The following is a 15,623-nucleotide window of genomic DNA, read 5'->3' as shown; positions in this document are numbered from 1 at the left end:
GCAAGATAAATTTTATTAGTCAGACCTCACATTACTTTACTCTTTAAAAAATAATCTGCATTACAGTAATTAGAAGGTTCCCTCCTCCTATATGCTTGCTCATTTTTAAGACTGTCTGGATAGAGAATTTTAATTTGATTAATTTTGTGTTTTGTGGATAATCTTTTGTGAGACCATAGGTGCTCACAGGATGTTGTTTTCCACTTTCTGGGAACAGAAGCTGAAGTGGGGTTCTTAATTGCCCTGTAGTATGGTTAGTAAGCTGGTCTGAATGGGTTTAGGAAATGTGCCAGTCTTGGAACATTGATGGTGCTGACAGAACTGAATTGATAGTGATACTGGCATGACAATTCTAGTAGCAGTTAAGTTGTGCATGCATATATACTGTGTAGTTGAAAAACTGTGATATATGGAGACCAGGTGTTAGAAAAGTCTAAGTGAAAATGGGTTTGTACTCACAACAGTGTGAGTACCTATGAATGAAGGTGTAGTTAGAAGTGAATTTTTCTTGCAGTTATTGATGAACAAGCTAAGAGGCAGCTGTGTATATAAAGGTGCATGAAAAAAAGACACGTGACACTTGGGAAAAAAAAACCCAACAAACTGTTGTTGAAACAAAACAAATGTTTTGTTTCAATTTCAGTCTAGAGTATGATTTGTCCAAGTGTCAAGCATTTTCCTATACAATCCAGGATATGACAGAAGACTGCAGTTGTAGTCAATAATCCTCTTAGTAGGAACTTAGTGCCCTAAACATGAACAAGAAATTGCTAATCCCTTTTTCCATATCAATCTGTTTTACAGCACTAAATTTGGGAAAGAGGAAAGATCACAGCACAGATGAGTGGGAGATCAATGCAGTACACTGTGTACCAGTGTGTGTGGTACAGATCACTCAGAAATCTACTCTGTTATTCTCACAAGTATTCTCTCTGTTGTGTGGAATAGTGAAACAAACAAGATTTTCTTCTTCCCTGTCACTCTCCATTAACTTCTAGAGATGACAGATGCTATTACATTACAGTCAAGAATCTTGATACATTTCTAAGTCCCACAATATGGAGGATTGTCTAATGTACTTACTATATTAGGGTTACATGGACTCTATTTTTATTAACTAATGGTGGCAAACATGTGGAAACAGTGCTGTCTCTTGCTCCAAATAGCCATATTTCAGCAGGTAAGGAGAAATATCAGCATTAGTACAGCTGTGTATTAAGAAAACATATTCATTCCTACTGCATGTAAATAATACATTGCTTCTCTGTGTGACAGAGGAGATGATGCTGCTGCTGCATGCATGTTTTCTTCTCTCTACCTGCCTAGGAAATAAACAGAAGTCTGGAATTGGAAATGAAAATATTACCACTGCAGTAGGATAATTACTTTGATACACATGATGGTGTAAGATTCTGTAATAAGGTGTCTGACAGTGATGTCCTTTCTTGGCAACAGATAAAACACAGGATAAAAAGAAATACTCAGCTACTCTGCCTCTGTTCGGGATTATAATCTTGTTTGGATGTGTATAGTATTGTTCAGATCTGTTGCCTTTCTCTGAGTATGAGCAATGGGCTTGACATGTATGCATGGAGGAGCTGTTTTGAGCTGAGTTTCTGGCTATTTGAAAATGTTGGCTGGCTGGTGAGGCAACTCTTGCACACAATTGATTGCAGACTGTTAACCTATGCTCAGAAATCAATATTCACTTAACACCACATTTTAACAGACAAACGCAGTACAAACTAACAGCAGTTACACAGTGCACACATTTATATTCAGAATAAACTGGTTATGAGACGGTGCTTGGCAGAAGAGGAAGATGGGGCAAGTGGCTGGAAGGTGACAATGGTAACTTGAATATGTGGACAGATACAAGGAGATTCTTGCAACTATATGTCCCAGGGTTTGTGATCAATGCGCCTTCAAAGAGCCAAATGTATTCTCTAAGGGTTACAGAGATGGTCTGTCCTGAGGCCAGGCATCATCTTTTGTTGGATAAGCCTAAATCTACTGGAGTTGAGCACCATTCATCTTGAACAACAAAACCCTAGTGTGTTGCTAGCTGTGATAATGAATTATGTGTATGTTGAAGGAACAACAGAATGGAGCATAAACTCCAGTATAGTGTTCTTGATCTGGACTGGTATTTTTCATATACTTAAAAGAATGGATTTGAAAAGGGAACTGAAAGTAATCCAGAGATGGTATTTACTGAGGACTTCACATCTATATTTATTAAGCTTTACTTGCAACCCACCCTGAAGCACAGGCTTCTAGTCTTTAGGATGGTATGCTCTATGCCTTCATAGGCTTGAGAAATGGATATCAACAAAACTCATTAAGTGCAACAAGTCCAAGTGCAAGGTCCCACATCTGGTATTGGGGCAACCCTCAATATCAGGACAGAGTGGGGAAGTGAAATGGATTGAAAGTAGCCCTGCAGCAAAGGACTTGGATACATGGCTAGATGGAAAACTAGACATGATTCGGTAAAATGCACTTGCAGCCCAGAAAGCCATCCTACAGCCTGGCCTACATAAAAAGAAGCATGGCCAGCAGGCTGAGAGGCGATTCTTCCCCTCTACCCCAGCCCACCTCCCCACCCGGAGTTCAGCATTCCAACTCTGGGGTGCCCAGTACGTGACAGACATGGGCCTCTTCAAGCAGGTTCAGATGAGGCCATGAAAATTACGAGAGGGCTAGAACTCCCCTCCTATGAAGAAAGGCCAAGACAGTTGATGTGGTTTGGCCTGGAGAAGAGAACGCCCTGTGGAGATCTTGTTGTGCCTTTTCAATACATCAGGGGGGATGATAAGCACTGAGACTTTTTTTTCAGGGTCTCTAGGGACAGGATATGGAACAACATTTTTAAACAGAAAGAGGGTATGTTTAGATTGACTGTTAGGAAAAAATTATTCCCTGTGAGAGTGGTGATGCACTGCCATAGATTGTCCAGAGAAGCTGTGCTTGCCCCATCCCTCCAAGTGTTCAAGGCCAGGTTGAATGGGCTTTGCAGCAACCTGGACTAGTGGAAGGCAGTCCCTGCCTGTGGCATGGGGGTTGAAGCCAAATGATTTTTTAAGGTCCCTTCAAACCCAAACCATTCAATGATTGTATGCCTGAGGAGGAGCTTCAGATGGTGGGGTGGTCGGAGACACTGTCAGATCATCCCTACAGTCAGAAACGAAACTCTGCACAAATTCTGAAAGAAATCAGACCTTTGATTTAACCTATTAAGCTGGAAGATTAACCCATTACTCAGAATGTGTACACAGCAGAAGCAATGGTGAGAACTGTACCTGCAGAGCTCAGCGCAAACTGACAGGGGGAAAGAAGGGTGCAAGTATGTGGGAGGTTTCCAGTGACTGCCGTTCTGTGTTAAGGCCGTTCCTCTTGTCTGCAAGCCTTCTGTTTCCCAAAGGTAAATCTGTATTGGGACATGCCTGGATGTGGAATAATATTAATAATATGGGAAGGAAAGATTCCTTTTATACCCAATTAATGTGGGCTAAGCAACAGGGGCAGGAACAGAGCCAGAGAAGGCCAGGAAGTAACAGCTCCAGAAAATACAGAGGAGGCCATAGGCATACTGCTCTGTTTGGAGCTGTCTCGTTGTGTCTTCCCTTCAGCCACCTAGGAAATAAAAAAGAGGGATGAATCCCAGTTAGACACATTTATGCTCAAACGTCTGGCTGCAGAACCTCTGGTTCTGAGCACTAGTGTGAGACTATTGTAACTCCCGTGGCCAGATATACAGCCTCCTATTTTTGCTTGTCTGTGGAAGGACTAACTTAAGGCAGAGTAGTCCAGTGTTCTGCATGCACATGGCATTCCTTGGTTTGATGTCCAAAGTCACATATTTCCAGATCCAAGGTTTTTCAACTACTGTCTCTAGGCCACTTGACTCACTGTCTTGTGAAGGCAACAAAGCATTGCGTACCTGGGACATTGCCGAAGAGAGAGATGTGCTGGCACTGTCTCCTTGGAAGCTTAGGGAAGATGAATAAAATAAGTCTTCCTGTCTTTCTAGAGCTGTCTGCTTCAGGTGCATTTGAGACCAAATGGTATTTTCTGCAAACAGAAGTAAAGTAAGAGTCTTACTGTGCTTTTCTTGTGCACACCTTGGAGTCTAGTGAACAGAAGTCTAGAGAAGCTGTTTTCGGAAAGGCACTCACAGGCTGTGTGGTCTTGATTTAGAAGATACATATTCTCTGTTTTCTGAATGGCCTGTCAGTTTGTGAGTTTACTTGTGACATTGAGCAGACTGCAAAAACAGTTTGAACTGTACTTGAAGACTTTTGGGGCCCCTCTGCAACTTTCCCAACTCTGTATTTTGTAAGGGGCAGGTCTGTAGTATCTCAGATGAGATGATTAAATTGTAGATGTGTCTATAGTGCTGGGTGTAAGGCTTTTATATACTGTGGGAGGCAGGTTTAAGTATTAATCATTTATGTAATGATGCTGTTTTCTTTTATATCCTTTTAAAGCTTTTACAAACATAAAATATTTAAATCTCATTGAAGTATGTTGCTAAAACACTAGGGAAATAGAAGAAATACAGATTTAGGATTGCACAGTTGCATGTAACAGGACTTTTGCAACTGCTATGCCGAATCTAGTAACAGGCTGCATCAGAAGCTACTTATCTTGACTGAGTAAATGAGGGGTGAGTACAGAAACAGAGGATGAGGAGGGGAATCCTGACCCCATAGTCCTGGTGCACAGATGTGGTTACTCAGCAACCTATGGATACAGCATGTCTCATCTCCCCTTGGTGATGTTTTTGCAGTGCCCTTCATTTGAATGATGTTTGGAAATAGCTTCAAGGGTGTTCGAGGTGAACAGAAATGTTGCCAAAAGATACAGAAACAGTTCTTAGAGCAGATCCAGGCTGGTCCCACAGGTTGCAGAGGAGATCATGGATCATTGCAGAACATAGAACTATACACAAGAGCAATGCAACACAGAATCTTGAAACCACAGGATTTAAATTGCTCTCTGCTGAGCTGTTTCTCTGTGATGTGATTGATGCTTACCAAGGCATTTGTTGCTCTCAAACATGCCGAGTATCTGGTCACACTTCTCCTTCTGGTTGCCACTGTTCTCACATGTACACCACAAGGAAACCTCCACGCTGGAGTTACTGACATAGTTGGGTGTCATGGGTGTGCCTGTCCCAAACCCCCAGATGAAAGAAGCATTATGAATCATGTTATACTGAAGGAAATGCTGCCCTGGAGGCAGAAGCCTTCCACTGTGATAAGCATGTTACCCAGGCAATGTCAGACTTGATGAACCTACCTGAAGTCTGCTGAGCTGTGAGAAAGTGTTGAGATTGCTACCCCTGACACAGGCACTCTGAGATGTATTGAGAACTGAAGCTGGTGCAAGCATTAAATTGTGATGTGTACACAGCAGACACATTGGTGAGAACTGTACCTGCAGAGCTCAGTGCAAATTGATGGGGGGAAAGCAATGTAATGGTGCAAGAATTAAACTGTGAAGGATTTTTGTTTTAGGATGTGAAGGACTTGCGTGGACTCAGCTGACATATGGCAGCAAAAGGTACTCTTGCTTCTTGGGTAACTGGCAACACTGTGTAGCCAGGTGTCTTTTGACAAACAAATACTGCACACCTGTAGCGTGCCATTCGGGCAGTGTTCATGTAGCTCAAAACTAGCAGAGCCATCTGGAAAAACTGAAGGTATAGTCTAGATTTACAGCTTCTGAGGTACTGCTGCTCTTTACATCCTCTTTTGAGCTACTCTGAAAATGTTTTAGTAGGTTGGTAGATAGTAAATAGTTAAAACCAAAGACGACCTTCCTTCTAACAGCTGGTAGTGCTATGTTCTGGCTGCCTCTGAGAACACAGTGCAATGCTAACAAGCCATCAGGAATCTAAAAGTCAGGCAGTGATGGAATGCTGTATTTAATCACTGCTGTGATGGGATGTAACTCCAGCATTAGGAATGACAATGACTTAGTTCAACAAGCCCACAGTGTGCTGTTGCTGAGGTACTTGGAGTGCTTCGAACCAGCTGATGATGCAGAGATGCTTACAGAAATCTCAGGCAGGGATGGGGCAAAGTACAGCAAAAAAATGCCATGGAAGAGTTCTCTTTGGACTGCATTTACCTCTGAGGCAAGGGAGAGCACTAGCATCCATCAGTAAGGCACGTTCACCAATATACTGAGTGCTACCTCCTGCAGGAGACCAGAATGGTCCTTCACAGCATCAGAGAGTGCCTGCAAGCTTGTGGCCTGAAAGCATCTACCCTGTATCTTCCTGTGGATATCACTTACCAATCATCCCCATGTAAGCCTGCAGGCATGCAGCATGGTTGTGCAGAGAGCAGCCATCTGGAGACATGTCTACAGGTTGACAATTTTGTTGGAAGTCAGCTAATCGGGATCTGTAGAAAGGAAAATGAGACCATCAGTTTCGATGTTGTTCTCTTGGATAACATCCTCTGCTGCCTCACCCACTTGCAGATATGGTCTTCTAAGCAGGAGTCCAGAAGCCAGAGGCAATTCGGTTTGGTGTTATACTGGAAAGAACAATCAGGAACAATAGTTTTGCGGCGTCTTTCTCCACAAAATTCATCTTGACATGGACAGAACAGGATCCTTTTGGTGAAATCCTCAGGAACTTTTTCAAAGAAATTCCTTAGCCCTCTGTGGCACTTGCGCCGGTCACACACATCCTCACTTGCTGCTCCCTTGGTGCAGATGGAGGCATAGTCTGTGCGCAGACGAAAACACTTCTTGCTCAGATTACAGATGTGTGTTGCTCTCAAACATGGATTTGTTGCATCTCCTGCTAACTGTGAGCCTATAGAGCCACAAGAAACACAAAAACAATGAAGCAAGTCTCCAGAAGAGATTTGGTATGGAAGCACGAGCACTCCTTTCTTGATGGTCAGATTTGAAAAATTAAAAACAACAAAGCAAACCAGTCCTTCTATGTGCCTGCCATATGACACCATGATTATACTAGTTACAAGAGAGTATTTTTTATACTAGGGTTCATAGTTGGGTGCTTGTTTTGGAATATGGATCATTGTGGGTTATTAGCAATTTCATGGGCCTGCATCTGTGGCTTTATTTATGCATGGTAGGAGTGACAAATTTAGGCAAGTACCTAGAGCAGGCATTCCTCTGATTAAAGAGGCCATTACCCCAAATTGTTCTTAATAATCTTCAACCCATGAAAAGATAAGAGAGGGAAGCATTATATCACGTAACCATTACAATTCTTACCTGATACCAGAGCTGCCAGTTTATTATAATCTGTCTTCCAGTGTTCTTCATTTGCTGAATTCTCATAGGGAGAGGTCTCCAAATTGAGATAACCTAGGCAAGATACAAGATATTTAATGCAGTAGGAGATGGGAGAAATGCTTTATGACCAGATTTGTTTGTTTGTTTGCTTATTCTCAAATGGATATTTTTCTTATTTATGCCTGGTTCTTTCCTCAGGCTGGATTTCAGAAATGCTCTGTCTCACTCAAAGCCAAATGCCAAGAATCGTTCTTCTGGAAATGCAAAGCTATTACTGTATAAAACCCTCATTACATTTTGTCCAGCTGGAATTGGGTCTATCTAGTCATTTGGATTTTTCAGCTTCAGTAAGTGTCAGGAGCTGAGCAGCACAGGCAGGCTCTAGTGGGAGGTCAAGTATAAGCATCCCACAAAAGAAAGCAGCAGAACACTTAGGGATGCTATGGCAATATGTGTCATAATCACATGTGTTTTCAGTGATGGATAGACAGGACCATTTTTAGGTGTTTTTCACAGCACTAAATCTAACTATCTCAGTGTAGCTGTCAGGTTTGGTGGTATATTTGAAGGGCTGGTCCCATACCAGATCAGTTTTCTCTGCTCGTCAGAGTCGTAATGAATTCCCTTTACTAGGAGATATGGTTCCAGAGCAATTACCTACAGCACTGAGAAGTGGACATTGATGGTTGTTTTCACCTAGGGGGCGGGAGTAAGCCTTACTAGTACCTTGTAAATTTATATTACTTCATCTCACCATCTGTCATGCTGGAGTGAACGGTCCAGAAAATGCGTAAGCAGTGCTCCTGTCTCTTCATGCGCCGGTGGCACTTGCAGTGCAGCAAAGAGCTGTTCCCGAGGTCAAGCTCTGCATTCAGGCATCTGACCCTGCTATCATGATCCAGTGAAAGGAGGCGAGTCTTGGCCAGGGCACAGTTTTCCAGGGTCCTGTATGTGGCATTGCAGGTGGAGTCAGAGAGACATAGCTGCTCTGCCATGACACAGTCACTGCTGGGCAGAGCCATGAGGTCTCCTGATCAAGTAGAGAAAAGAGTGTTAAGGCCCCAGTCAAAATGAATGCTACACAAGCATCTTGTAATTGTTCTGCAGGGATTCTGTCTTCAACAAGGACTTCTTGCAAGAAACAGAACTTGTTGCGATCTTTCATGTGCAGTAGTTAAGGGACAAGAGCTGTCTCTATTTAGAAAAAAAAAAAGGATGAGTATAAATGAAAGAGGGAACAAAAGGTTAAATAAAAGCCTCCATAATAATTTTGTTCAACTTGGCTGGGATCAGGGATTGCTCTGTATTTTGGGGACTAGTAAATGCCTGTGAAAACTTGGGGTTGCTGAGGCCTGCTTTGAAGAGCTCTTCTATCTGGGCACAAAAACCACTGTATGGTAACACATACTATGTACTGTGAGTACTGCTGCAATTACTAAAGTATATGCTGGTCATTAAGAGATGTAGCGAGAAAACCATTTGCAGGGTATAGAAAACAACTACTTTAATGAGCCTGAAGACTTAAGAATACGTATTCTTTGTACAATAAAATGAATCCTTAACAAAGGATGCAAGTAGCTTCATATGGAAGGGCTGATATGCAGTCAATTAAAGTACATAGAGCCCAGTCTCTAAAATCCCTGCCAAAAATGCAGATGAAGGCTTGGCCCATAAGAACCTCATGAAGTTCAACCAGTCCAAGTGCAGATGCTGCACCTGGGTCAGGGCAATCCCAGACCCAAGTCCAGACTGGGAGATGAACTGAGAGCAGCCTTCCAGAGGAGCACTTGGGGATTCTCAGGGGTGAGCTGGTCATGTGCACTTGCAGCCCAAAAAGCAAATATGTCCTGAGCTGCATCAAAATCAGCATGGCCAGCAGATCGAGAGAGTAGATTCTGGACCCCACCTGCAGTGCTGCATCCAGCCCTGGGGCCCTCAGCACAGGAAGGACATTAACCTGTTAGCATGGGTCCAGAGGAGGCCCAAAGATGCTCTGAGGGCTGGGGCACCTCCCGCTATGAGACAGATTGAGAGAGTGGGTGTTATTCAGCCTGAAGAAGGCTGCAGGGAGACCTCCACTGGATCCCCTTTCAGTACTTAAAGGGGACTTTAAAAGAGGAGGGATAGCAACTTTTTATACAGGCAGATAGTGATAGGACAAGAGGGAACAGTTTTAAAATAAAAAGACAAGATTTAGATTAGATGTTAGGAGAAGAAGTTATTTACTCAAAGGGTGGTAAGGGCCTGGGACAAGTTGCCCCGAGCAGCTGTGGCTGCCCCATCCCTGGAAGTGTCCAAGGCCAGGTAGGAGAAGACTTGGGGCAACCTGGCCTAGTGGAAGGCATCCCTGTCCATGGCAGGGGGGTAGACCAAGATGATCTTTAGGGTTCCTTCCTGCCCAAGTCTTTCTATAATTTTATGATTACGTTGTCGTGGGTAGATGAATTCAGTCTGTAATCTTTCTTCATTTCTGCAGTATATGAATCTATGTTTACAGTACAATTACAATGAGGTCTTGAAACAAGACAGTTTCCTAATAAAATTTATATATAGGCTGGTATATTTCTTCCCTTCAGGTCAATATTCCTTGGCTGGCTTTTGGAAGTGACTGTGCTGAGCCTTACAGCTACCTTTAGTGTTCTTTGGGTACATCATGTTACCTATCATTCTCTTGTTCAGCAGGTGCAGTAATACTATTTCAGTCTGCCATCACTATAAATGAGGAGGAAATCTTGGTACAACTCACATTGCCCAGAGTACCATCTTCCCCGTGTAATTTGTTCTTCCACTTACTTCATTTTTGCTAGCTGCATCATTTTATTTGCTGCAAGCAATAGAATGCCAGCCTGCTTCTCAAAGTTTCTACTTTCCCTACAGCTCAGTAATATTATCTAGGTACCTCTGTCCCACTTGTACAAGTTTCTTTGTTTTTCCAGCAACTTACTGTACTTTGTAATTCATCTGGCTCTTACATAGAGACTTGATGATTTTTCAAACTCCCTGAAAAATCTCTCATCAGGAACCCTTTGTATCCAGCACAGTGGGTTCAGGTGAAGGTGCTCTAAACCTCAACTTTAAAACATTCCTCCTCTAAACACATCATTTACTGTGTGTGCATTGTTATAAGCCCTGAAGTTTGGCAAGTTGTTTAATTTTTTTTTAAATTTTGTCTTAGTAGTCCAGTAACAATGTGAGAGAATGGGAAAGCTAATTCTTTCCTAGATCTGTGGTCTAGGTTGCAGAACATGCTAAAGATGTATGTGTATTGGAATCTCATCTGCAGTTTAAAAAAGAAGTTAAAAGGTAATAACCAATTAACACATGATGATTATTTATACCTTAGAAAAAAATTGATAGGTAATACAATACACCTTTATTCTCCCTTTTCAATGTTCTGTCATATAGATATGTCTATCTTGTTTCCCCTGGTGCATCATGCCATTTAAAGAAATGACAATTACAGAAGGGAACCTTTCCTTTATCAGTTATCAAAGAAGCGTTGGCATTTGGACATGGCAAATTGTGGGAAATCTTTTGCAATCGTGGGCCGCCAGTGGCTACTGCAGTGTAAGTGCAGCAGCCCATCTTTTAGCAGTCAAAAAGTTGCAGCTTTTTCTGAGTGCAAAGCACCCCTAGACAGAAACTAGGAATGCTTCAGAGCAGTTTCTAATTTACTTATTCCTAGTCGCATCAACCCTGACGACTGAACAAGAGTTGAACTGGGTAAAGGAATAATTTCAATCCTCAGATCTTGTCATTTGGAGGCAGAGTAGAACAATCAACTGCATCTCTGCAGGAGTTCCTTGGACTGGTCTTCGCAAACCGAGCCTAGTCTCGGAAAACCAGGGGCCTTAAGCATTTCAGAGGGCGAATGAATGGGGGATAGGTATCAAAAACTGCTCTGGGCGAAGCCAGCGAGAGCGCGGCGCAGCCGGGACCAGCTCAGGCGAATGAGTCTCCGCATTGTGCCTATCCGGCCGCGTTCAGGGATCGGCTCCCGGCATCTCCTCTCGCCTTCTCACGCCTTGCCTCCAGGGCAGACGGTCCCCTCCCCAGAGCGTCCCTCCAGTTTGACCGCAACCACACCAGAGGTTCCCCGTTTCGGGCCAAAGCAACAGCCGCCTTTCCTCTGAATCGCGAGCTCCTTCCCGCCGCCGGCGCGCGGGGCAGCGGGAGCCGGTGGCCGGGAGCGCCGCGCAGCTTTTGGGAGCGCCGCGCTCTGCACGCGCTCCGCGCCCGCCCGGCAGCGGGGGAGCAGCGGTCAGCCCGGCGACCGCGACCCCGGCGTCGCCCCTGCAACCCGCGGCGGGACCGCCGTGCGAGCGATGCCGCTGTCTGCCCGCCGGGAGAGGGACGGGGTCGTGCCGCCCTGCCCAGCCCGCCCCGCGCGCTGTTACCGGCTCGGGAGAGAAGCAGCCCCAGGAGCAGCGCCGGCCCCATGCTGGCGGTCAGTGGCTCCGAGCGCCGGGGCTGCAGCTCGCATGCTGCGCGGCCCCGCCTCGGCGCTGCTGAGCCCGGCCCGCCCCGTCGAGGTGCGGGCAGCGAGCGCCGCCCCCGGCCCGACCCACGGCGGGTGCACGGCCCGCCCGTGGCGGCCGCAGCGGGCGGAGGGGCCGGGCGGTCGGCGGGCTGGAGTGAGGTGGGGCGAGTGACGGGGGTCATGCAGCGGCCGCTGTCCCCGGGGCGATCGGGAAGCCGCTGCGCCGGGGGCCGGGCAGTGTAGGGACGCTTCAAAAGGGGCGTTTTGGAAGGGGCTGCGCAAGGGGTTTGTTTATTAGGATTAGAAAGAAAAAGTTGACAATGGCCAGACAAAATCCTGTGTTTGAATAGAATTTATGCATCGTGTATGAAGTATATGAATATGCAACGGGCTATTGTTCTTAAGAGTTAATCCTTTGTTAGCAGGGGTCCTTTTTCGGGCTCGTGATGCCCAGAAAAAGGTACCTGGACGTCTGTAACTCTTTGTTTTTATTGTCTCATATTGTCCTAATTCAATTTGTCCAAATTGTTATTACTCTAATTGTGTTACTATTTTTATAACCTTTTTATTACTATTAAACTTTTAAAATTTTAAAAAACAAGTGATTGGCGTTTTTCACATTGATTGATAGCATACTTCAGTACCGAGACCAGAGCTGTGATTGCACATCCTCGGGGGCCTATTTGGGTAAAGGACAGTAAGTCTCCAACTTAGGAGAGTCTCCTTCACTCTGGAGGGATTGTTCTTGGAGTATACAGAGGCAGACTGGCTTTTGAGTAGACTCCCCAAGTGATTCTTTGGTGTGTGGATGGGATGACTGAGCTTGGGGCTTCTTCCTTTTGGCTTTGTTGTGAAGGCTCTTATTTCAGTTTCTTACCCGGTGCTGGCTCTGCCTTGATTGAGCTGTGTGTCTGCAGCCACACTAAAGATGGCATTTCTGAGAGCCCATATGGCATTTAGGCAGCATCCTAAAATCAACCAGTGCGGAAAAGTTACAGTCCAACACATGCACATCAAACATTAGTATATGAAAATGGGGCAAATGTTTTTGTAAGTCTGTTGTTTGCATAAATAGAGAGACCTACCCCATCTGCCTGAAAACCCCAGCAGAAAGGGTAATAACTGTCCAGATACATTAAGTATTCAACGTACATGAATATCTAATTCACTGGTGCCCTCTTCTTCTTGAGTTTTTAGGAAAGATTAGTCCTCCTGCTTACTGCAAGGAACTGGTGTGAGAATTCTTCTGCATGGAATTTACTGTATATCACCATATTAAAGCAAGTAGCAGTTCCAGTGATACACTAGACATTTCATCTTGACATCCATGACTACCACAGCCAGTGAAAAGTGGGTTTTACCAAGGATGTATTTTGTTTGCTGTAGGTGTTGAGTTACTTAGTTGTACCTTATTTTGAATAGTGTTAATCTTATGAAGATTACAGCATGCTGGTGCTCCTGCTGCTTTTTTTCAGGATTTGACCACTACAACCGTTCTTCAGTCAAAACCAGAGCATGTTACTGGGAAGTGCAAAGGATGCTGAGTCTTGATCATTTGTTTGGAGTACCATCAGAGAACTACTGGGGGAGGTAGCACAGAGGAGGGCTGAGCAAACACTTCTATGCCTGGGCTAATATTTACAGCACCACACTCTGCTCTTTACAGGGCTAGAGACAGACAGCAGACATTCACAGCTAATAGTAACACCTGTGCACTACAGTAATATTAACCTAATGCAAACAACCCAGCAGAAGTTGATGTCTATATTTATGGAAAACCAAATAAAAACCTCCTCCATTTCCTAGCATGAGTGCTAGTGCCCTAAACAGCTCTGGCTGTTCATTGCCAAAGAAGGTTGAGGGCTTTGACATCTATAGCAGCTACCCCTAGTTTTGTGTTTCAGTCCCTGGGACACTTGGCCACTTCTGGTTCAGACAGTTTTACTTTTTGTTCCTATGAATAAAGAATTCTAAACTGCCCTTGTATTTTACCCTCAGTGTGGGTCTCACCAGGAAGGTCAGAGATGTTTGAGTGTCTGTCTGATTAAGTACAGTCATACAGCTCAATGGGTAGACTATATCTTTGGTGAGAATAATTGTAAGTCATTCTACAGGAAAAGGGAACTAAGAAATTTATGATGATAAAAATTCAGGATGAGCAATGGACATGCTGAACAACATAGCTTCAGTCCAGAGGGACTTTGATATACAAAAGAACCGAGTTAACAGATGCCTTATGATGTTTGGGAAGGACCATCGCATTCTGAAACAGGGCACAGCAACCCCATGCATCTTTCCTTGCTGAGGACTGAGTGGATGAGAAGCAGTCCTGCTGGAAGGACCTGGAAGTTGCCATGGATACCAGTAAGATGTGATTGTGAATAAAACAACCCCCACACACCACACTGTATTAGGAAGAACATGGCCAGAGACTGAAAGAAGTTTGTAATGTCTGCTTATCAGTGGAGTGGCCACACCTGGATTGCTGTGTGCTGTTTCCCGCCCCTGAAGTTCAAGGGGGATGAGGAGGAACAAGAGAGGGTCCAGTGAAGGGCTACCAAGATGGTAGCACATGACCTACAAATTGATTATCAGACCTGGGCTTCTTTGAGAGACCATCTACTACCACCCTACAGCTACTTAAAGGTGAGCTGCAAAGGTGATAAACCCAAATGGCAGGCTATACAAGAAATTATGATGGCCATAAATTTCATCTTGGGTTGTTCAGGCTGAGTGATATGAAAAACTTTTTCACTAAGATGTTGGTGCAGTGCTAGAAGAGGTTATCTAAAAGACTCTGTACTGACTAGTACAAAGATGTTGGATCAGAAACTCTCTAAGTCCCTTTTCACCAACTAGTTAAGGCAATGGTTAGTGTGCACATGCTTGGATGACAGAAGCAATTTAAGGCGTGAGCAGCTCAGAAGAAAAATTATTTGTAAAAAAGGAAAGCAAAAAAACTTTTTTAAGAGAAGAAAGGAGTACCTTGTAACAGCGCTGCTCTACTACCTTAAGTCTAAATTTTTTCAGAGGCAAGAACGTAGACAAAATAAGTAGTTTTAATAGTGCATTACACTGTATTTTGATCCAAAGACATTTAAGTGATGCACTGTGAGCCCATTTTTCTGATCCATGATATCCATGATGCATCTCTCCTTGTCTCAAGTGAAGCTTAATTAGCTTGTAGGACAGTGGATCTGGCAGAGGCAAGACAGACTCAGGACTTAGGGGTCATAGCTGTTCAATGTAGTGAGAAAAATAATGTCATGGTTTTGGAAGGGTATTTCTCAATTTAGTTCTCCCACTAAGACTTTGCTGCTTGCTCCCCTGCCTTCCTTCAATTGTAAGAACAAAACGCAAAGATCAGGGGTGGAGATAAGAAACAGGAACGAGATAAGGAATAGTAACAGCAACAATATTAATAACAAAAGGTATAAGACAAAGAAATTATTTGAACAGAAAGTCCAACAATACTCATTGGCTCTTCCCAACCATGCTTTCCCCCACCAGAAGGAACCCCTTCTCCTCAGAAGTGAGAGTTCCTTTCTCTGCCCCCAGCAATGATTTGAGGTGGTATCAAATATATTAGGGTATTGGCCATGCCCACTCTCACTGATCTGTGCCAAAACCAGAACAGGAACCAAATCAAAGATTTTATTTCCTGTAGGCTTGGAAGGTACTTAAACAGGTATTAAAGCAATCAAGTTAAAGAACATGGATTAGATTATTTCTTCTCGTTTCAGCAGCAGTCCTGCAGCTGAATGAATAGAACTGGACTTCTATTCATTCAAGCCATGAGACAGAAGACTCAAAGCTTCATTAGGCCACAAAGATCAGTGATGCCACTCTGCTGACACCT

The 15,623-nt window shown here is 44.0% G+C and overlaps 1 protein-coding gene across 1 annotated transcript; it reads right to left on the bottom strand.

Moving 5' to 3' along the window:
* LOC102067211 (GDNF family receptor alpha-4) lies at positions 1–11,961 on the bottom strand. Its single transcript, XM_074552113.1, has 8 exons — positions 11,682–11,961; positions 8,039–8,314; positions 7,264–7,356; positions 6,490–6,835; positions 6,307–6,416; positions 5,040–5,174; positions 3,944–4,074; positions 1–3,636 (listed from the first exon to the last, which is right to left on the bottom strand). Exons 1-8 carry the CDS (start codon positions 11,944–11,946, stop codon positions 3,502–3,504), a joined length of 1,491 nt encoding a protein of 496 aa, XP_074408214.1. The 5' UTR covers positions 11,947–11,961; the 3' UTR covers positions 1–3,501.
* Positions 11,962–15,623: the final 3,662 nt, after the last annotated feature.

The sequence above is a fragment of the Zonotrichia albicollis genome, chromosome 15, assembly GCF_047830755.1.
Source record: "Zonotrichia albicollis isolate bZonAlb1 chromosome 15, bZonAlb1.hap1, whole genome shotgun sequence".
In the NCBI taxonomy this organism is placed as follows: domain Eukaryota; kingdom Metazoa; phylum Chordata; class Aves; order Passeriformes; family Passerellidae; genus Zonotrichia; species Zonotrichia albicollis.
This window is presented reverse-complemented; position numbering and strand designations above follow the sequence as displayed.